This window comes from Mauremys mutica, chromosome 5 (assembly GCF_020497125.1).
Source record: "Mauremys mutica isolate MM-2020 ecotype Southern chromosome 5, ASM2049712v1, whole genome shotgun sequence".
Taxonomy (NCBI): Eukaryota; Metazoa; Chordata; order Testudines; family Geoemydidae; genus Mauremys; species Mauremys mutica.
Window position 1 is genome coordinate 62361750 of NC_059076.1, and position 22055 is coordinate 62383804.

The window sequence follows — 22055 nt, forward strand, 5'->3', positions numbered from 1 at the left end:
CATGCTACAGTGCTAAAAACAGCCGTGTAGCTCAAGCGCTGAAGCCCGTGTGCCAGGTTTCATAGTCCAAGCTCCAGCCTGAGCCTGAAGCTCTAAACGGCTGTTTTTAGCGCCTTAGTGTGAGCCTGAGTCTGTAGATGCAGGTGCTTGACTCTCTGCTATAGGTTTTAAAACACAGTGTAGACATACCCTCAGCCACAGATTCACCTTGGTCGCTTTGGTGAGGGGAATATATCGCTGCTTTTCATGGAGTGGTTTATTCTGTGCTGGGACAGCTACTTGTACCAGTGAATAAACAGGGAGGGTGGAGCCAGGACTCCAGCCCCTCTGACTCCGTCCCTCTCTCCCCATCCACTGGGTTGAAGAGGGGAGTATTATTGGGATAGTATCCCCTGTTCTCCCCTCCACAGCCGGAGTCACAAATCTGAGGAGGGCTGAGCAGAGGCATAAGAGGACTGTATTCATGGAGACTTTGAGGAGTGGGTGGGTGGGTCCCTTTGTGGGTGTGAAATATATGCATATACTCAGATACATATGTAGCATAATTAAAATATTTTTTTAAAAAAAATACTTGGTTTCTAATACACTTCTGTGCTCCTATAATACCAAATTTATTTTTAGAAAGTATTAGTTCCTAATGTGACGTAACTGTTTTGCTCTTTTGAAAACAAAAAATTAACTCCACGTTGTAAAAATAATCAATGGTTTATCATGTTTTACTACACATTTTTTATTACACATGACAAGTAACTTATCTTTTTTTAAGTGCTTAACCAGTCTCTTGCGTGAGTAATGCACTTTCAGAAGGAAAAAAAGATTGCGTGTTTGACCAGTGGAGTGAGAATGCTCCCAATATAGTGTACTTTTGAAATATATAAAAACTGCCATTCTGCTTTTTTATTGTAGTATTACAGGTTAATGATGATATGTCCACCTTAGTGACCCCGTCAGGGCTGGTAGGGCTAAAATTAGACCTGCCAGTTCTATTTTGGTTCATGGGCATGTGCATCACACTGTCCGTCCATTCATTCTTGTCAGCAGGCAGGGAGATTGAAATATATGGGAAAAGCCCTGTCTCTGTGTTTGGCTGTATCATTCTTGTTGTTACTCAAATGTACTTTGTGTATTTAGTTGCAGAGGGGAAACCTTTTAATACCCAAAACAAAAACTGTTCAAAAGAACAAAATCAAGGTATTGTTGAAATGGGCAGAGGGTTTTGACAGTGATTAAAGATATTCTGTGTTATATCTTAAGAATTTTTGCAGAGAACTATTGCTTTAAGAACAAATATGATGGTTCAGAGATGCAATTTATCATGACACGAGATTTCTTTTTTAGGTGGCACATCCCTTGATTCGTAACCAGCTTGTGAACTACATTTATGATGGGTTTTTGGTGCCAGTGATGGCTCCTGCACTCCATAAGGTCAGTGATTTGTGTGTGCATAAACATAAGTTTATAGCAGACAAAGGCAACATTAATAACCAATGGGATATTAGGTGGTGGTGAAATTCCATATAATCTCCCCTTCCTATACTCTCCATTTATCTTTTATGGCATTTGATCATTAACCAGGATGGAGGCATCTCTCTGTGATGGCAGGAGATCGTCTTTCAGTAAAGGAGTATGTACTGCTTTATTCTGTTAGAGATGTGACTGTAGCACATCTATTTGAGGTCGGCATCCTCCACCTGTCTGGGAAATAAGCCCCAAGTTGGTTGCCAGCTAAGGTCTTACACATGATTATGAAGTAGGTTGGTTGTGGGATGCTGTGTCAATGCAAGAATGGACAAGTTTGAAATGTAAAAACTAAGTCTTGTTTGTTTGACGTGACCTTAATGTTAAATCCATATTAATCCTATTAGTACCAGGATGCTGGTGATGTTAATGGTAGGGGGCTTGCTCCCACTGCGTGAGGAAACCATGGTAGGAAGACTGACTTTTTTCAGTAATAAAAAAAGATTAAATATAGAGATGCACAAAATTTGGCAGCTATGACTCTGTTAAGAAATGTATGCATTGTGGTGGTTCAGTTGAAGTGTCATTAGCCTTACTGCTGTACAATCTGTCTACTTCTTGCTCTTCAACTTAGTGCTGCTCTTAGTTAAAGAGCTGAAGCGGGAGCTTCTAACCTGTTTCCAGCTTTCTAAAGCAAGGTTTATATTATATATTGTCCTACAGCTTCTACAGAAGTGCTGAGTACTGTACCCATGTTTGGAGCAGAAACTGTGATTCTCCTTCAAGTGCTGGTCCCTATGAGTATTGCACTGTGGGTACACATGTACTCCATGCGCTTGAGGCCAAACAGTGCTTGCTATTAGCTACTGCTGGGGGAATTTTGGTGGGCAAAATTAAAAATTCTGTGCACAATATTTTAAAATTCTGCAAAATTCTGCATATTTTATTTATCAAAATAACATAATATAATCACACTAGTTTCAATTATTTTTGGTCATTTATTTAAAAATACCTGTCAACAAGTATGTGTAACAATACAGACAAAAAAGATTCAGAAAATATTTTTGGACAAAATAGATTCTTGCTAGGCATATTAATACAGAACTCTGAACTCAGTCTTTTACAAAGGTATACAAACAGCAGTGTTTTATGTTGAGCAAAAAAGACATTGTAAATTAAACCTTACTAAATCTTGTGACCAAAACAGTTTACATTGGGGCACGGGCCTTCAACATGCCTCTAATCTCATTAACATAAACACAACACAAGATCCTCTTACTTACTAAACCTTAAAACAAAGAATTGTATATTTAACTAAAAGACCTAATTTGTAATGCATATAGGAAACAAGACCCCATAGTAAACATTATAACTTATCCTAAAACAGAGAGTCGCCATAATCAGCCATAAGGACTGTTCTGGTCTGTTCCTGCCTTAACATCAGTACAGACACTGGCAGTCTGTCAGATGCGTTTCTTTCAATGTCCCAGAGGGTCATTCTGTTCTGCTATTCGAAAAGGATGACTGGCAGGATGATCAAACCCTCCTTATCCCCCGTGGCTGCAGCCCTAATACCCCATGTGGCTGAGCTCCGTAACCTCCTCTTCAGAGTTATGGACCATTTCAGAGTTACAGACAACCTCATTCCCAAGGTGTCTGTAACACTGAGGTTCTACTCTATTGAAAGTGGAGAAAAAGATTCTAATTGGGTTATCCAGTCACTAAGAGATTCTAATTGGGTTATCCAGTCACAAATTCTTTTTACAGTTACTCTTTTGTCAATCCAAATAATTTTATGGATGTCTTGGGAGTTGTTCTGCTCGTTTTAATTGAGAGCAGAATTTAGCCCCGAGATTAGTCTAATCAGGCCCTGGCTATGAAGTATTTGAGATTAGTTGGGCATCAGTATTTAAAAAGCTAAAAACTGTCAATATCTGTAATTAAACCAATTAACGAGAAATTGGGCTGGCTATCACCATGTAAATGTTACTTAAAGAAATCAGATCTCCACATCAATGAAACCGCTGCTAACATTTCCTTTTTGTGGGATCCGTCAGTGGTACTTCAGGCTTATACACCTCTGAAGTCAATTGAATTCAGGTTTCTTTCGAAAACAAAAGTCAATTTGGCTGTTAGAGTATTTGAGTTCCAAGCCTTAGTCATTAATGAACCTTCTTCAGATTCAGCAAGTCCATTGTTCTTCCAATAACATACCTTTGCTGGCTACCAAAACTTCTTTTCAATTTTTATGTTCAAAATTAACAATTTAATGCACTATTTTGCCTAAACATATTTAATGGAGGACAGACTGCACCGTCTAGTGGATCTGAAGAAAGACTCAGATGCGTCTGAGACAAACCCCCTAGAAGGAGGTAATGAGCAAATGCAGTTACATCTGAGATCTTCATAAAACCCAGAAAAACTCCATAATAGGTTACTATTTTAAACCCTTGCTTCTGGGACAGACACCTCCTGGCTGAGTAGATAAGGAAGATTTTTCACTGTGCTGGAACAACTCCTTCATATATAGAAACCATTTCTAATTGCCACCCAAAAAGTTAGTGCTGAGTTGATGATGATTTTTCAAGTTATCTCACTCATCCACCTGGAGACTTGTTTTTTAATAAAGAAAGGGCAAAATGAGAGAAACACCTGAGCCAAATCCTTACTTAACTCAGAAAATAGAATCTTCTTCCATTATACACAGTGCTGTTGGCTTCCTAATTTCTAAAGTAATTGAAGTTATTTTGGGATGCTAAAATATATCTGGGATCCAAAGGCTTAAATGTCCAGATAAATATCTGATCTTTTTGGACATTTCTGGCTCAATACTGCAAAGCTTGCTGCTGCTATTCCTCCTCTCCTCTCTCCCCTCCCCCTTTTGAGAGCTCAAATACCAAATTGATATGCCTAGTTAGATAGGTAGGTCTGTGGAGGGTTAAATGTGAGAGAGAGATGGTTGTTGTGTTTGTTACTATGGATGAATTTTTCTAGTCTAGACCATTCTGGTTGGGCAGTTTATTTAGTTTTTATTTGTGGATTTTAAGTACTCTATTATCCAAAGCCACGGAATAACTGCTTTCAATAAATCTACACAAACCACCTGCCCATTATAGTTGTTAACTCAAAACCTAGGAGTAGGGCAAAAACTAGAATCCAAAATTCATCCATCCCCAAAACCCATCCATACCCAAACGTTTTTGTGGGTGGACCTCAGATCTGAGCTCTGGATCCAAACCTGTTCCAATGGTTTTAGTTCAATACATAATCCAAACAATGGCCTAACTAACAGCTCTGCTTTGGCAGGAAAGAACACTGAAACAGTCATTTCAGTTCAGACTAGCGTTCCGTCTGGTCCAGTCAGGGGTGAAAATAAGGCAGTACGGGCCGGTACGGCGTACTGGTAAAAAGTGGCCTCCAGTACCAGCCCATACAGCTGACTTTAAAGCGCAGCCGTGATAGCACTTTAAAGGACCCTGCTTAAAGCACTGCCACAGCAGCGCTTTAACATTGCTGCCCCTTGTGCACCCCGCATCGGCGGCCCTGCCGGGTCCCTAGCTGCAGGGCTGCTGACAGAGGGGCAAAAGGAGCAGCTGCCCCGGGGCCGTCCCTTTAAATCACCACTGGAGCCCTGGGCAGCGCGGACCAGGCAGCACGGACGGACTGGCCAGGGGCGGCTCTAGGCACCAGCTAAACAGGCAGGTGCTTAGGGCGGCAAAATATAGGGGGCGGCATAAGGCTGGGGCCCCAGCTCATCCCACCGCTGCGAGCCGAGGAGCGGCCTGTCCTCTGCAGCCGGGGCAGGGCCGCGCTACCGGCTCTCGCTTGGGGAGGGGGGGTGGCCACTGACCGCGGGAGAGCGGCGCTAACAAGCCAAGCAGGAGCAGCCCATCCTCTGCAGCTGGGGCAGGGCCGTGCTACCGGCTCTGCTTGGGGGAGAGGGATGGCCCCTTACCGCGGAAGAGCGGCGGGACCTGGTAGCGCGGCCCTGCCTGGCTGCAGAAGATGGGCCACTCCTCCTCCGCTTGTTCGCGCCAGGACCGACATCCCCCCGGTGCCTCAGCGCGTCCTAGACAGCGCTGCAGCCGCGTGGCTCCGGGGGGGGGGCTGAGCTCCGCCCCGCTCAGAGCCGCGTGGTAAGGGAGCGGGGCTGCGAGCTCCTAGCCGAGCGGCTCCTCCCCTTACCATGCGGCTCTGAGCGGGGAAGAGCTCAGGCACCTCCGGAGCCATGTGGCTGAAGCGCTGTTCAGGGCCGCTTCTCGACGCGCGCGGTGAGCCGGGGGTAAGCGGCCGGGGCCGGGGGGTTGGCTAAGGGGCAGGGAGTCCCGGGGACACTCAGGGGGCAGGGAGGGGGCAGAGGTTCTGTGGGGTGGGGGTGGTCAGGGGACAGGGAAGGGGGGGTGGGATTGGGGGGGTCTCAGGGAGGTGGTTGTCGGGGCACAAGGAGCAGGATGGGTCAGGGATTCTAAAAAATCTCATCTCATTTCATTTGGAACGTTTAGCAGGGTTTTTATTTGTTTGTTTGTTTTTGTTTTTCAATTTGTTGTTACCCCTCTACCGCGCCTTCTTTTTCTCCCTCTTTACCTTTTTCTCTCCCCGCCCCGAGAGGGAAAAGGAGGCGAGGAGAAGGAAAGGCCAAGAGAGGAAAAGCTCAATGAAAACCATTTTTAAAGACTTTAAGTGGAAAACAAAAGTTGAATGAAATAACATTTTTCTGCACATTTTTTCTTAAATGTTGTTTTGATTGAACAAAAAAAATCACCCAGCTTTAGTTGTTACCACACAGGCTTCTGTATGCTCCTTATGCCTAGCCTGAATGGCCCGCTGGCCTGAGTTCAGTCTCACAGGGGGCACCTGCTAAATATATCTTGCTTACCTTAACCCTCAGCTTCTCACCCAGCCCCTGTCCCAGTGCCTAGATATCTGGCTGAAACTATTACTTTTGCTGGATGGGATGAGCACATTCCTCCTTCTGACCTATCACTGAGTCACTCCTTGGGCAAAGAAGGAAAATAGTGTATTTCTGCTCTTCAGATTAACCACAAGATATTTCTACATTATTTTAGCCAAGTATGTGCTTGGCCTGCCTTCTACAGCTCAGTCATGTGCAGGTAGGGAAATAGTGGGTGAAAAACTGGTTGGAGGACAGTTATCAATGATACACTTTCAAAGTGGTAAATGTGTCCAGCAGTCCCACAGGGGTCCAGCACTATTCAATATTTTCATAAATCAATTGGATAATGGAGTCAAAAGTTCACTTAGGCAATTTGCAGATGACACCAGGCTGGGAGGGGTTGAAAGCACTTTGGAGGACAGGATTAGAATTTGAAATGCCCTTGATAAATTGGAGGATTGGTCTGAAATCAGCAGATGAAATTCAGTAAAAACAAGTGCAAATTACTACACTTATACATTTGATTTTTCATTCCTAACTACAAAATAGGGAATAACTAGCTAGGCAGTAGTACCGCTGGAAAGGATCTGGGGATTATAGTGAATCACAAAGTGAATGTGTCAACAATGCAATGCAGCTACAAAAGAAACTAATATACTAGGTTGTTAGGACATATGATGCAACCTCGTGCAGTATCTCTGGGGATACATACTGTATTAAGCTTATGAATGGTGTATGTATCACTGTGGGCCAGGGACTGTATGCAACTTGGGGCAGTGGAGGAGAGTGAGGGGGAATGATACCACAGCTCCTTCAGGAACTAAAAGCAGTGGATGGTGATTTAAGGTGAATCACTCAGATTGTAAAGACCTCCAGAGAGGTACCATGCCTGGGGACACTTGCATAAACCGGTTCAAACTAGGTTTTCCAGAGACCAACTGACTAAGAAAGGGTGTTTGACATAAAAAGTCCACATTAAACTGACTCAGGGCCTTCTTTTGATTCAGCCAGCAGACAAGTCCTTCTGACCAAAGACGCAACCCTTCCAGAAGGGCTGGAAGAACTTTGGCTTACTAGGGCCCCCGTCAGATTGAGCAGTGACATCTGATAGAGTGTGTCATAAACATACAGTTAAGGGTGAATTCCTCTTTTGCCAGTAAAGGGTTAAGAAGATCACATAACCTAGCTGACACCTGACCAACAGGACCAATAAGGAGACAAGATACTTTCAAATCTGGGAGGGAGGAAAGTCTTTGTCTGTCTATTGTTGTGTGTGCTTTTGCCGGAGAAGATCAAGGAGGCAAGCCATGTAACTCCATTAAAATTAAAAAGTTTTGGATTTTTTTTAAGCAGAATTTTTTTATTGTTCCTTTAAACAATCAAACACAGCAAGCAGCAAATATTTGGCCACACACTTCTGAAACCCCAAATCATGTTCAGGTTTTGGCAGACTTATTTCAGCGTTTTCAATTAGAAAAACCACAACAAATTTTGAAAGAAAGCAGACATTGTCTGTGATTTTTTTCTGCTTTTTAAAAACCCCTAGTTTTCGATCCAAAAAAAGTTTTGACGGAAAATATTTGTACAACCTTTTTAATGAGCTTTAGTGCCTTTTAGCACTAGCTGATGCTGAGAACCAGTGATACCTTATAAAGGTGACTTGAAAAGAAATTCTCAAAACTGGGTTTGTGCTGAGATGCAGAAGGTTTTTAAATATTTATTTTTCCCAGGGCAACCGGGGGGGGTGGGGGCAAGTGTGGCAATTTTCCCGGGGCCCCCACGAGAATACAGTATTCTATAGTATTGCAACTTTTTTTTATGGAAGGGGCCCCCAAAATTGCTTCGCCCCAGGCCCCCTGAATCCTCTGGGCAGCCCTGGTTCGCGCTGCTGCAAGCTGAGGAGCAGCCTGTCCTCTGCAGCTGGGCTGGGCCGCGCTATCGGATCCTGCCTAGGGAGTGGGGGTGGCTGCTGACTGCAGGAGAGTGGCACGAACAAGCTGAGGAGCAGCCCGTCCTCTGCAGCCGGGGCAGGGCCACGCTACCGGCTCCGCCTTGGGGGTGGTGGCCTCTGACCGCGGAAGAGCGGCAGGAGCCAGTAGCGCAGCCCTTCCCCGGCTGCAGAGGATGGGCCGCTCCTCCTTGGCTTGTCCCCGCCTCCTCCCCTCTGCGCCGCCTCCTGCCAGGGGACGGGAGAGGGGAGCAGAGCGGCAGCCCGGGCTGAGCCCAGCTCATGCCAGGGCCAAGGCGAAGACCAAGGATGAGCAGGGCTGGGATCCAGCAGCAGCCCCAACCCCTGGCCCTGGGAGCGGTGGTGACTGGAGCTGAATCCGCCTCGGGCCAGATCTGCAGCAAGGTAAGAGTTGGGCCAGGCAGGAGGGTTTTGTTAAAATTAAATGTTAAAATTACATTAGTAGGAAATGGTTTTGTTTCACTAACTACAAATTCTCTGTTTTCATTTTTTTTTAAATTTTAAATAGTCAAAACAAAACTGCAAAGTGCAAACATATGTAAAAGCAAAAATTAATTGGGGGGGGTGGGCAGCCAAACATTTTTTTGCTTGGGGCAGCAAAAAACCTAGAGCCGGCCCTGGGACTGGCTGGGGGATGCTGACCCCCAGCCCTGCCACTTCTGCCCGAGGCCCTGCCCCTTCCAGGGGTGAAAGGTTTTTGGAAGCCCCCAACTGTACCGGTAAGAGAGAAATTTTACTTTCAGCCCTGGGTCCAGTATCCTGTTACAGAAAGGTGCAATGATGGTTAAACCATCTTTCTTCCTAACCTCAGGAAGTTGGTAGTTGGCTTATGCCCTGAAGCATGAGGGTTTATACATCTTATTTCTTAACTGTGGATGTATGTATTAAATATAGGAAATACAGAAGGCAGTTTTCTTGTCTATTCCATGACTCTCCAAAGCCCTGCCACACTCTCTAAAAAGCTTCCCTCTCTGTTCCAGAGCCTCCTGGAGCTGACACCAGCCACATCAGGTCTATTATACTGTCACGGATGGTCTAGACAAATACTTAGTTCTGCCATCTGTCCAGGGGACTGGACTAGATAACCTCTCAAGGTCCCTTCCAGTCCTATGATCTATTATCTGCATACTGTAAAGAAATTGGTATGCATGTCTTCTAGAGAATCAAACCCAATATATTGCACTTAACTCAGGACACAGTCTCCAATCTGTTCAAAAGGGAGAGAGGCAAATTGAAGGTTGAAGAAGAGAATAAAGAAAACAGCACTATAGTTAAAATATAGTGTATCGGGGCCTTCAAGCACTTCCAACGCTCCCACTGACTCCAACTAGCTTCCTCATAGTGCCAGTGAGGGAATATTTTGTGACTTTTCCACGTATGACCAGATACTCTGTAAGATCAGAAATTGTTTTATTTTTCTCTGGGATAATGGGAAGGAGTTTTCCTTGCAAAAAGTCTCTAAAGTCAAAACCGGAGGGAGGCAGTTAATTAAAAGTAAAAATTGTTTGGCATAAAGCAGAAGTTGAGAGGAATCACAAAATGTATGACAAGTGTAAATGACTACATCCATTTAGCTATTGTGGAGGCATTGGTGGGTGAGCCCAAAACTTGAGTTATGAAATTTGTCCCTCATCTGTAGTCTAGTCTCTGTGTTTTGTGTAACCTTTCACTGCAAGACAGAGTTCTCTCTCCTTAATATACTCCTTTCCCTTTCAGTCTGGAAATGCAGATACTTCATTATGTCGCGGGGCCCATTGTTTTGATGTCCGTGTGGAATAGAACAATGTTTTTCTCCAACCATGGTTCATCTTTGTTGTAGCATAAATTATTTTGTTCTCTTATTTTGTTAGATTCTTTTTTCTTGTACTCTTGGTATTTACCTGAATACTAATTTGCATTTAATAAAAAGGATTTACACACTTCCCAAAATCCCTCTCCCAAAGGCATTTAATTGAAGGCAAGGGAAGCAGCCGGTAGTCTGCAGAAAATTTAATTGATTTCCTTGTTTTTGATATTTCCTAGGAAAAACTGCTTCGGTATCAGCAAATGAACTGAGTCTCAGTTTCCAGACAAACTGTCTTATAAAATAACCTATAGAATAAAATATTTCATTTCCCAAGGTTCCCAGCGAAACTGCAATTCATTTAGGACAGAGACACCAACTGTCACAAATAACATGAAAGAAAACAAAAGCAAAAAAATGTGAGATGAAGAGGAGATGCACAGAGTACTGATAAACTAGTTTGAAAAATCCAGTTGCCACCTTAATGGCTCCCTTTCCCAAGCCATTGGAGGTAGAACCCATGGCATGTAGTTGAGTACTTTCTGCCAAACAGCAGCAATCTTTTCTTTTGCTAGGTTGTGAGCTGGGCTTCCTCACGGTATTATATATACACACACACACATAATTACACACACAAATTATGTTAAAAGAACACTCTTAAGGTTGTGAAGTTCAGTACTGAAAAGTAAAGAAATCCTAAAATTCATAGGAGTTGCCTGTGCAACCTTAATTCATCCCCCTGGTGCATATGCATTATGGTATAGTCTTTAATTACATGAGCACATAGTATTTTTTGACAGGATCCCAGCCTCATTCAGTATATGAGATGTCTGTTGCTCACTTAGTGAGCAGCTGTGCAATATTTTTTCTCCTTGTTCAACATGTGGCCCCAGGCCTTATTTAATTTAAATCCTGCTCTGAACACAGAACTGTTAACTTACTCAGGAGCTTTTCTGTGATGCACATCACCACAGTCTGGGTTCTTCACAAACAATGGATTTATTTTCACAAAACCATTGTGAGAGGAGGGAGCTAATGTAAAATGAAGATGAGTTACTGCAGATTTACATCTGTTTAAGCAAGAATCAGGCCCAGAGATTTCAGATGGCTGCATTACATGCCAATCGTGGCACAATGAATAATGAGCTTTTTAAGTGGCCCACATACAATGGTGACAAGCCCTTTTGCCCTTCCTCTTCCACTTTCTCCAAACTCCACGACACTTTTTGTCCAGTGTTTGTGTTTTTTACTCTCACTCTTCCAAACCGCTTCCTTCCATCCCTGTCACAGTTCATCAAACTCTTTAGTCCCAGGTCAGTCCTCAAAAAATGACAGAGAAGAGTTCAAAGAACACTGGTTCCATGATATTTAGTATGTCCTACAAATACTGTTTCAGCACTGAACTGTGCATTTAAACTTTTTCTTTGTAGAATCCCACCCCATCCTCACTTAAGGCCCTTGGCACATGTTACATACTGTTATGGTTAGTAGAGACTTACTAGATCTTCACAGCAAGATTCCCTGAAGATTCTGCGCACCCTGGGCATGCTCCAGCCCTAGACTGCACAAGATTTCCCTGAAATTTGCAGCTCTGGGCTGCTGCTTGCTGTGCTATGTCCAGGCACCTCAGCTCAGAGCAGGGAGACTCTCCTGTGCCCTCAATGCTCCCCTGGGGCTGGTGGGAGGAAGGTGCCTCATTCAAATGCAGAGGGGACAAGAACCAGATCTTGGGGTTTCGGGGGAAGAGGTGAGTAGATTGGGACAAGGAGCCTGGGGTGGGGTAGACTGGCACGGGAGAGGTACTGGGAGGCTGGGACTGGCTGGGCAAAGGAACTGTGTGGGAGACTGAAACTGTGAACCATTGGGGCAGGGTAAAGGAAGTGATGGGGGGAGATGTATCTGATGAGTAGTTCGGTTGCGGGGGCAGTTCTGGGACTGGCTGGGTGAAGAAACTGCTGATGAACCATATGGGTGTCAATATGATGGAATTTCTGAGATTTTTGCAGTTTGCTTTTCAAAAAACCTAGGGATCCAGTTCTCCAAGAAAGCATTCAACTGCCTTAACCATGACACCCTCCCTTCTCTTCCTGCAACCCCCTGCATCATTCACTACACATCTTCCAACTTCTGCAATAAATGAAGCAGAGGTCCAACAGGCAACAGCCTCCTTCACTACACAACCCTGATTTATCCTCAGAACCAGTCCATCCTGTGCAGGGGCCCTCTTGTAATAACTGGGCCAACAAATTTGCCTTAATTGTAAGCTCAGCTGTAAAAAGAAGTATGTAAAAGTTCATAAAATGTCACCATAACCGATGCTGATGAGAAAAAGTATGAAAGGGAGAGAAAAACAGAATTAGTCTAAACAAAAAGGCCTAGTGATCTAACTCAAGGACCATAATAAAATCATGCTTAGTAAAAACATAAGATGTGGAACCAGAAATTAATGAACCAAAATTGGTGTGTAATTAGTGGACAGAATAATGAGGTAAGGAGATGGACTATTCCACCCACCATTCTCTTCGTGTGTCTTTAAAGAAAGAGACTCGGGGGAGTGGGGACAGAGGAACAGATAGAAGCTACTGAAGAAAATTTCACCATGATGGCTGCTACCACATCTCCTCATAGCCCAGACCTCCTTTGTCCTAATTATAAGAAATGTTCTGACCACACTAGGCCAGACAGAGGGATCCAGATAACATTGCCACCTCTACCAGACTGAATCCCAGTCACCACCTGGGATGAAACAAGATCAGACTTTAACATCAGCAACAGCAGCAACTCAACTAACTACTCTTTTCCCCAAAAGGACTGTTATTAGCATCTTTATTACCGTCTAAGGGACTGTCAAACAGGATTTTTCTTTATAAAAACTCTCTCCAGCTAAAGGGAAAGGGAACAAGTGATGATGTTAAAAGTGAAAGTCTTACTTTACACTTCAGATGCTTTACTTATTTTTCCTTCTCTTTTGTATCTTCAAGAAAATGTTAAAAGGATTGTTAATGGTGTGTTTGCCATGGTACTGTACAGGCTACTGAATCCCGAATCTTATTTAACACTGATATTGGACAGTGACTGGGTTATGTTAACAAGTCTGGCCCATATATTACATCAATACTATGTGATCATGTAATCAATGGCTGTGTCATAATGCATAAGCACAAGGGGGCTGAATTAAAGCTGTCGAGGCAATCTTAATTTTGGCATTTTCTAACTATTGAGTGCTTGATTTCCCAATCTTAATAATCTTCTAACGTGTGTGTGTGTGTGTGTGTGTGTGTGTGTGTAATACATGTATAAACAGTATTGCTAGCATCTACGTTAGAGCGTAGGATCCTTGGGTGCATGAGCTATGTCCAGCTATGACCAGCTTGCATTAGTACAGTAGCTTTTTTTCTAATGAAAAAGGGAGTTAGTAGTCCAAACTACCTGAACTATTAACAGAGAGGCATTGTATGAATAACAGAATAAAGCTTCAAAAAGAGAGTGAACGACCACCCCCAAATTTAGGGGTACTTGGAGTCTTCCACATTTCTACACAGTTCACAAGACTGTAGACAATATTCTTATGTTCTGTCACTAGTGAAAATAAGATTGTTCTGCAGGTGATCCTAAAAAGGGCTTTAAAAGGAATCTGCAACATGGCATTCCTGTGTGTAGCTAACATGCAGCATAATGGAACTGGCATTTTAATATTTACGGCATGTTAAGCAAATGCTGCCCTTCTGAGTACTTTCTAAATCCTCTTAGCTTTTAAGTGACAGCTTTGATTCTTTTTTAATCAAATCTGTCTTTTCATTCACCCAGCTAAGAGTGGTAAACAAAAGATGTTTAATGCCCCTTTTCTTATAGACAGATTCCTATATGTAAGGGTTTATCTTTGTACATGTAAGCTTATTAGGCTCATAGGTAGCTATTTTTAAAAAGCTGACTTTGTAGCATCAGTGCATGATGCAGAGGCAGCCTTTGGAATACTTTGTGCCTTGCCAGCACATATTGTCAATAGAGAAGCTTAAAAAATCCTACGTTAGCAAAGTAACATGCAGTATCAATTTTGCCGTATGAATACCAAATACTTGGGCCTGAAATCTGGTAGGAAACTTTGTGCATCAATCTACGTTTGTGTGTGTGTGTATTTGGGCTAGGGTGTAAAGTGCTGTTGGAAAGTAAGAAGTGGAAAGGTAAAGATAAAATACAACTTCGTGGAGGGATACATTTTTAAAAAAAACCCTGTATCCTTTTTTGTTGGTTCATTCATTATTGTTCATTTCTAGGGGTGTGGCATATGCTGGTATTCAATAGATTCATCTGAATACCAAATAAATGGCTTTACCATTCTCTGAATGCAAATCTGAACAGTGGCAGGAGAATGGAGCCAGCCCAGTGGTAGAGAGATGGTGGTGAGGATCTCAAGGTATTTGTGAACTAGCGTTGTATTTCAGCAGATGGGGGGTGTACTTTCTTTAACTAATCACATCATTGAAATAAGCACAAAAATGTTGGTTCTTTTTAATAATCAGAGGCTTTCCATTCCACATATCTAAAAGCAAAAAGTCAAAATGTGCTGTTATAGTGTATTGTGTATATAGTGTTACTGCAGAAGCCACACATAATGTAAGCACAATGGTGGTGTTTGTAAGATATGCACTTACCATATATTTGCTTGTAGGTGACTGTGGAGGAGGTAATGACTACAACTGCATACCTGGATCTCTTTTTGCGCAGTGTTTCAGAGCCAGCTCTACTCCAGATTTTCTTGCGTTTCATCCTGCTGCACCAGCATGAGAATGTGCACATCCTAGATACACTCACGAGCCGAATCAACACTCCTTTTCAGGTAAGGCAAGCAGGAGGGAAGCACGTGCTTTTGATGAATTTGGGTTAACAGATTTAGTGGGAGCTTCATCATATCTGTATTTACTATGGCTCTGTTTAACCTTTAACTGTGAATTTGCTTTCGTACCTGTCTTTGTGATCTAAACCTAATGTTGTTTTGCTGTAATTGTTGTCACTTAGCCACTATAGTGATGAGCAGTTTGGGAGTGTGTAAGATAGCTCTAGAGTGGTTGAAGGAGACTCTGGGGGGCTTCTAGGAGCCTAACATCTGCCACAAAATAGAAGGTAAGTTTTGGAGTAATTTACCTGCCTCTAGTGGAGTTATTCCCACTCTGGATACTGCTAAATTATTCCTGCCATAGATAACTCATCCCTGAGATTTATACAAATATTCAAGAACAATAATTTTGGTGGCCATATGAAATAGCTCAGAGTGCACCAAGTAATAGGCATTTTCAAATAATTTTCACAGAAGAAACTACCCAGCCCCAAAACTATGAGATCATTATACCCACCCTGCTTCCAAATTACCTGAGTTGAACACTGTCAATATGCCCAGTTTGTTCTTTAGGAACCAAGTATAAACCTTTCCTGCATGTTTGTTTACCAGTAATGTTGCCTGCTTCTTTGTTTATAAGAGCAATTTTGTTTGTTTGGCTGTGTATTTAAATAATCAGATTTCCCTCGTCTCTGCAGCACATGCACCTTTAGTACACAGGGTTTTTCACAGGCTAAGGCTATAATTTTGCAGACGGACCCTTAAATAAAATATAAAAAAATATATGGAGATATGCCTATATCTCCTAGAACTGGAAGGGACCCCGAAAGGTCATTGAGTCCAGCCCCCTGCCTTCACTAGCAGGACCAAGTACTGATTTTTGCCCCAGATCCCTAAGTGGCCCCCTCAAGGATTGAACTCACAACCCTGGGTTTAGCAGGCCAATGCTCAAACCACTGAACTATCCCTCCCCCCTGTTAAAATATTCATAGAATATTACTGTAGGTAACTAGTTGATGAATATTAGTTGATTAATAATCATAATAAATATATAATTAATAATAGTTGATTTGGTTGGGGATTGGTCCTGCTTTGAGCAGGGGGTTGGACTAGATGACCTCCTGAGGTCCCTTCCAACCCTGATATTCTATTATTCTAATATACTGCAGAGTAACATATGGTATAAGTGCAGGCAAAGCCAGAGAATCAGTGTGTGCATTACATTTGTGTATTAGGGACAGCAGCTTGGACCAGAAGTGTGTTTAGGAATGGGAGTGCATGCATCTATGGATATATGTTGCTGTTATTGCATTTCAGAGATGGATTAACTCTGAAAACTCAAACAGCTTTTGTAGACAAAAAATGCAGATGTTGTCTTGGCTAATCATAATTACTGTTCCACGGGCAAAGGAAATGGGTATTGTAAAGAATTCTCTAGCCCTGAGCAACTCAAGATCTTGGCCAGAATGGTTCTGTGATACTGAATGAGTTTTCTGCAATATAGCTTGGCCAAGTGCAAAAGCTAGAATTGCAGCTTTCTGTGGGCTTCCATAGAACAAAAGCAGCACACATTATTATTGCTGAAAAGACTTCTTAATAATTGACAGGATTAAATTTACAAGCTCTTTTGGCCACCTATCCATACATATAAAACACCATCCTTATTGTTTCCTGCTAGTATATTTTACATACTTGTTTTCCTTTAATGAAATAAAAATAAATAGCCTGTCTCTGCTTATTCAAATGCATGTTGCTTTCTCATTTTTCTTTACAACTGTATTATGAATGCAAGAGATGGTTCTCTATAAATAACATGGTATTTAGTGTAAATAATGTGCCTTTCATAAATTTAAGGAAGTCATTTTGATTTTCTTTAGCAATCATTATTTTGAACCCTTAAATCACTTAGAACAACTCTCCACAAATCACAATAAGGAAACAAGGAGAGCTCTTCACCAATCTCTCCCCTTTATCTCCAAAACACCCCAACTCTCTCCCTAACTACTGATCCCTCTCTCTACCTTTGCAAAGACTTGACCTCCTCCTAAGGCTCTTGCAATTTTCCTTCAACCAACCCACCTATGGGAAAACCCCACTTTCCCCTGCTCCTGTCATTTCCTCACCTATTTCCTCACTGCTGCCTTCTCCAACTCCCTACATAGTCACACGGTTGTGGTTGATTAGTCTCTTCCTATTGGCTTCTGATATTACTGATAGTACCTAACCCACCTTGTATTTGTACCTATCTTTTATTGGACCAACTTCTGTTGGTGAAAGAGAGAAGCTTTTGAGCTACACAGAGCTCTTCTTCAGGTACAGGTGGCATTTAAATGGGCCATGTGATAAGGATTTCTAACAGGAGTCTGTTAATTGCTCTGAGCATGAGTCAGGCACTGTCCTCTTTCCTTGGACTAATGTTCTTCTACCTGCCCAACTTAAGGACACCCATGCAGTTCTCCACCAAGACAGTGAACGTTTTTGGAAGGGTTAAAGCACATATGTGTAATTTAATGCCAGCGAAGGTAATTTTGAAATTCAAGTTCCTAATCTCTCTTCAGTCTAGTGTAAACTAAGATAGGTACTGCAACATCACAAATAACTTTCACTCTGCCCAGCAACCTCAACATTTTTGTCCTGGATAGATAAACGATTAGTCTCTCCTATACACATAGTGTCAGTCATTCATTACCAGGAAACATGCTGCTTTCACAAAAGAGGCTTCTCTCAGGGTGTGTCTACACTAGAGCTGGAGACATACTGTGCTAGTTGTGATTGAGGTATTGCACTAAAATTGGAAGTGTACCTGCACTGGCACAAGTGGCGGGTCAGGCTAGCCACCCCAAGTACAAACTTCACATTTCGTAACTACACTTTTATTTTTAGCACACCAGCTTGATCATAGCTAGTGCATGTATGTCTGCTTGAGCTGGAATTTACACCTTCCAGCTCTAGTGTAGACATACCCTTAGTTTGTGAGATAACTGAACTCTTTCCAGCAAAGGCCTTCAGCTGGTCAAACTAAGTGCGTCAGAGGTAAAAGCTAATGCTTTATCCACTGAGTTGGCCAGAAGCTCTTTATTGCTGAAACCAAATTAAATTAAATTGTCTAAAATAGCAAAATTCCTTTGAAAGGTGTGCTGTTTCTCACTTTTCGGTTCTTGCAAACTTTTCTCCTTCACCTTCTTAAAAGCAAATGGCTGTTTTGTGTGTATTTTATAAAAATATATTTTGGTGTATGTATAACTTCAAACATCTAATAAAATCCTAACAGGATGCTGACTCAATGAAATAAGCATACTTTTAGTCTCTGATAAAGCACTAAAGTCAGGCTGTGCTTTCTATAATGAAGAATTAAATTTACCTCATGGGAGGGACGAAAAGTTACAATTGCCAGATCAAAAACTGACTGTGTTTATCATTTCCCAGCTCTGTGTGGTATCTTTGGCATTGTTCAGAACACTCATCGGCTTACACTGTGAAGATGTGATGTTACAGCTAGTTTTAAGGTAAAATCCACACTCCTTTTTCTATTCTAATTCTCCAGTAGGAAGTCTCTGGATGTAAAGCTAGAGCTCTTAAAAGGAACAAGCAAACAAATTCAGAGATAAAACATTTATGTTTCTGACACAAATATACCAAACCAAGAGAGGCACAGTTTATATATCCTATCGTACCCAGGCACAATGAGAGACCTTGCTTTTCACATATTCTTTTGTTGTAATTTATTTGTAGAAAAGTGAGGGAACAGAATCCCTGGATTATTTACCACCTCTAAAGGTTCCCTGGTTCTAAATTTATAATATTTTTTCACTTCTGAACATTTTCTCTCATGAATTATAATCTGCTAAATGCACTATGAAGCAGGACTATATTTACTTTTCTGCAGCTTCCAAACCTTTTTACTCCCCGTTGCCCAGGAATTTCTCAAATAAATTCCTGACCTGTTGTACCCAGGGTAGAAGGACATGCTGCTTTAATTGTGCAATGTCCTGGATTAGTTGATTTCTGCTTTTAACTGAGCATTTCTTGAGTTATATCAGAACCCACAGTTTACATTTTTTTTATTTTCCTAGCTGCTTTTCTTTATTCTTTTTATGTTGTTATTTTAATAAGTGTGGCTGGCATGTCTGTTAGAGTTAGATTAGATTGGATCAAATCAGGTCACTGGTAATTAATCTTAGATGTATTAACAATGACCTAATCAGATCATTAACTCAGTGGGAAATCCAGGGCTGTTAGCTATCTCTCGGTTACACTGGGATCCCATCCAGTCCTTGCTGGTGTCTGAGGGTACGTTAGTAGGGACTGAACCAGATCATTATATAACTGTGGGAAACTCAGAGTTGGTAGGATTCCTCCACTGACTTTAACAGAGGTGAGTGCTACATTTATTTTTGTATTGTTATTTATTTGGGGAGTCGCTTGTTGTTAAACACTGATTTACTTAAAACGACAAAACACCAATCTAGTTAACCCCTAAATCACTCTAAGAAACAGAATGCAAGTATGTGCTATGTCTGCTCCTCGTCCCTCCATAATCCCTCCTCTGCCTAAGAGCTTTATATGTTGATTCTTCCCAACAAAATGACTCAGTTGGACTTTTGTTGCTAGTCCCTTCCCTGACATGCACTGCCTCAACTTGTATTTATGTGCTGGCTCTCTCTGTGGCCTGGGCTCTCCAACCCTTCCTCCCTAACTCATCCTGAATAGATCCACACAAACTGGCACCCTCTGGCATGTGCCCATCCTCTTCCACTGCCCCTCCCTGCCCACATTTAGGACAATGCTCTGACACAATCCTGGTCCAGTGGTTTCCTGTAACTACCCCCACAGGCATTTCCTCTCAGGAGTGCCTGTCCTTCCCTTCCTCCTCTAGACTGGGGCCCAGTGTAACTCTTCAGACTCCAGACCTACCCCAGAAAGCTGCCATGTTTGATGTTCTTAGGGAGATGACTGTAATTTGGCAGATTGTGTTTTTTAACTTGAGCAAAGGGAAAGGCAAGAGGAGAATTTTCCACACAGCTACTCTCCTTAAAATACAAGGAGTGTTGTTGTGGGCATGTAATGATTGGCTTTGTTGTTTCAGATATCTGATCCCATGTAATCACATGATGTTGAGTCAAAGATGGGCTGTGAGGGAAAGAGACTGTTATTCAGTGTCTGCTGCTAAACTGCTTGCTTTGACCCCTGTCTGCTGCTCTACTGGGATTACGCTGACTGTTGAAAACCAAGCAAAAGATTACATCCTATGGACAAAGGCCACACCCGGTGCAGGTAAACATTGGGTGTGCACTGTGCTGTGAAGGGTTTGGTTTGGAATATCCTCAGCATAGGGTGGGAAAATGAACACGTTTAATATCAAATAAGTGAATTTACTATTGAAATTTCACAAACAATATGTAATTAGTCTGGATTAGAGGGGGCCGGCATTTAATCACTCCCCCATGGCAGCTCTATCCAATCTGTATTTTAAAGAATATCCATGTTGGATGTGTATTCCCAAAAACATGTGAAGATGTGGCAACATCTTATGCTACTGGAGGGGCTGTGTGGTCTGATGGATTGGGCTCCAGGCTGGTCTCTCAGAATTCCTGAATTCTGATGTTGACTCCGGATTAGACACACAGCCATGAGCAAATCTCTTAACTTCTGTGCCTTGGTTACCCATCCTCTTTGGGTGCCTGAGGCAAAAGTATCTTCCTGTCCTTCTTAGCAGCTGCCTTGCATTACTGTAGGGACTTCAGTTTGATTTTTTTTTTATCATATTGTGAATACTCTTGTTTTATCTCAGGTTCTTGCATAGGCTATTGCGAATCCATGTGCATTGTGAAATACGGAAGAGCTGTGGACATCAGTTACCTGCAGTACCTGTGGGAAGCTGAAGCCATCATTCTCCACTGCATGAAAGACTGCCAGGTTTGGTCTGCCCCATATGATGGGGAAGACCCTGACCCAGACACCTTTATCCAAACGCTGGCAGAGGAAAACAGTAAAAATGTGGAGCACTCTATGTTCCGACTCCAGCAGCGAACTTTCAGTAACGGCAGCTCCTCTCAAATTACTCCATTGGGAGAGAAGATACAGTTGGAGCTGGAATGGGATGACAGCTACGACACAGGGATTTCTCCTGGGTCTGATGTGAGCTCACCCCAGCCTTATGATGATCTAGGGACTGTAGAGAGACAACTGCCTGCAGAGCCACCAAAGCACATTCAAGAGATGAAGAAGAATGCAATCATGCTTGTCAAAGGGTCTTACATAGAAGAATCAGATTTTCAGGATGATGTCATGGTTTACAGGTTATGTGCCGAAAAGGATGCTCAGGATGATGACAATTCCAAGGAGGAAACTTCAAGTATAGCAACTGAATCTCAAAACACAATTCAAAGCCAGCCCGTTAAGAGGTCTTTGAAAAACTCACATCCAGACACAAATTTAAAGGAACACAATAGGAAAAATTCTGGTTTGCCTCAGGATGTAACAAAGGAACAAATAAACCAGAAAGCTGTTGAAACAGACCCACAGCCAGACTTAGAGCTGAAACTCTCTCCTCCAGAAGCAGATCAAAACTCAAATGTGAGGCTGCTGAGCCCAGATAGTGAGGAATTCATTGCACAATATGACAAAATTATTGAAGAACTGGATTCTAACACAACAGGCTTGGAGGAGCAGAAATTGCTGACACTTGATCCTGTATCTCCAGTGGAAGAGGAGGAGGACTTCGAAAATTTTTCAGTGGACACTCCCTCTACAGAAAGTATACTGTCTCCATTTGGGCCAAAGGAGGATACATTTTCCAACCATCCTGCAAGGAGCCAGAATGCTGCATTTACAGGTGGAATTTCCTCATTAATTAATTTGTTTTTGGTGTTCTTTACCATGTTTATTATGGTTTATCGGAGCCAACCAAGAACAGGATCCCATTGTAACCAGCAGTGTACGAATATCGAATAAGAGACAGTCCCTGAACTGAGGAGTTTGCAATCTAAATAGATAAGACAGGAAACGGGTTGGGGAAAGGGGTGGAATATGCAGAGTGAATAATGTGATAGCAGTGAACATTAGGTAATTCCATGATTTCTGGTTTGTTTTAAAAACCCTTTTAGTGGGGTCATGG

The 22055-nt window shown here is 42.4% G+C and overlaps 1 protein-coding gene across 7 annotated transcripts in view; it reads left to right on the top strand.

The window, feature by feature from the left end:
- FHIP1A (FHF complex subunit HOOK interacting protein 1A) overlaps positions 1 to 22055 on the top strand; it is a 131636-nt gene that overhangs the window by 90008 nt on the left and 19573 nt on the right. For all 7 annotated transcript variants that reach the window (XM_045017887.1, XM_045017889.1, XM_045017893.1 and 4 more), the window contains 5 exons: positions 1339 to 1425; positions 14774 to 14941; positions 18365 to 18444; positions 20025 to 20212; positions 20730 to 21773. In XM_045017887.1, the coding sequence (XP_044873822.1) occupies positions 1339 to 1425; positions 14774 to 14941; positions 18365 to 18444; positions 20025 to 20212; positions 20730 to 21773 (1567 nt within the window). The remainder of the gene's footprint in view (positions 1 to 1338; positions 1426 to 14773; positions 14942 to 18364; positions 18445 to 20024; positions 20213 to 20729; positions 21774 to 22055) is intronic.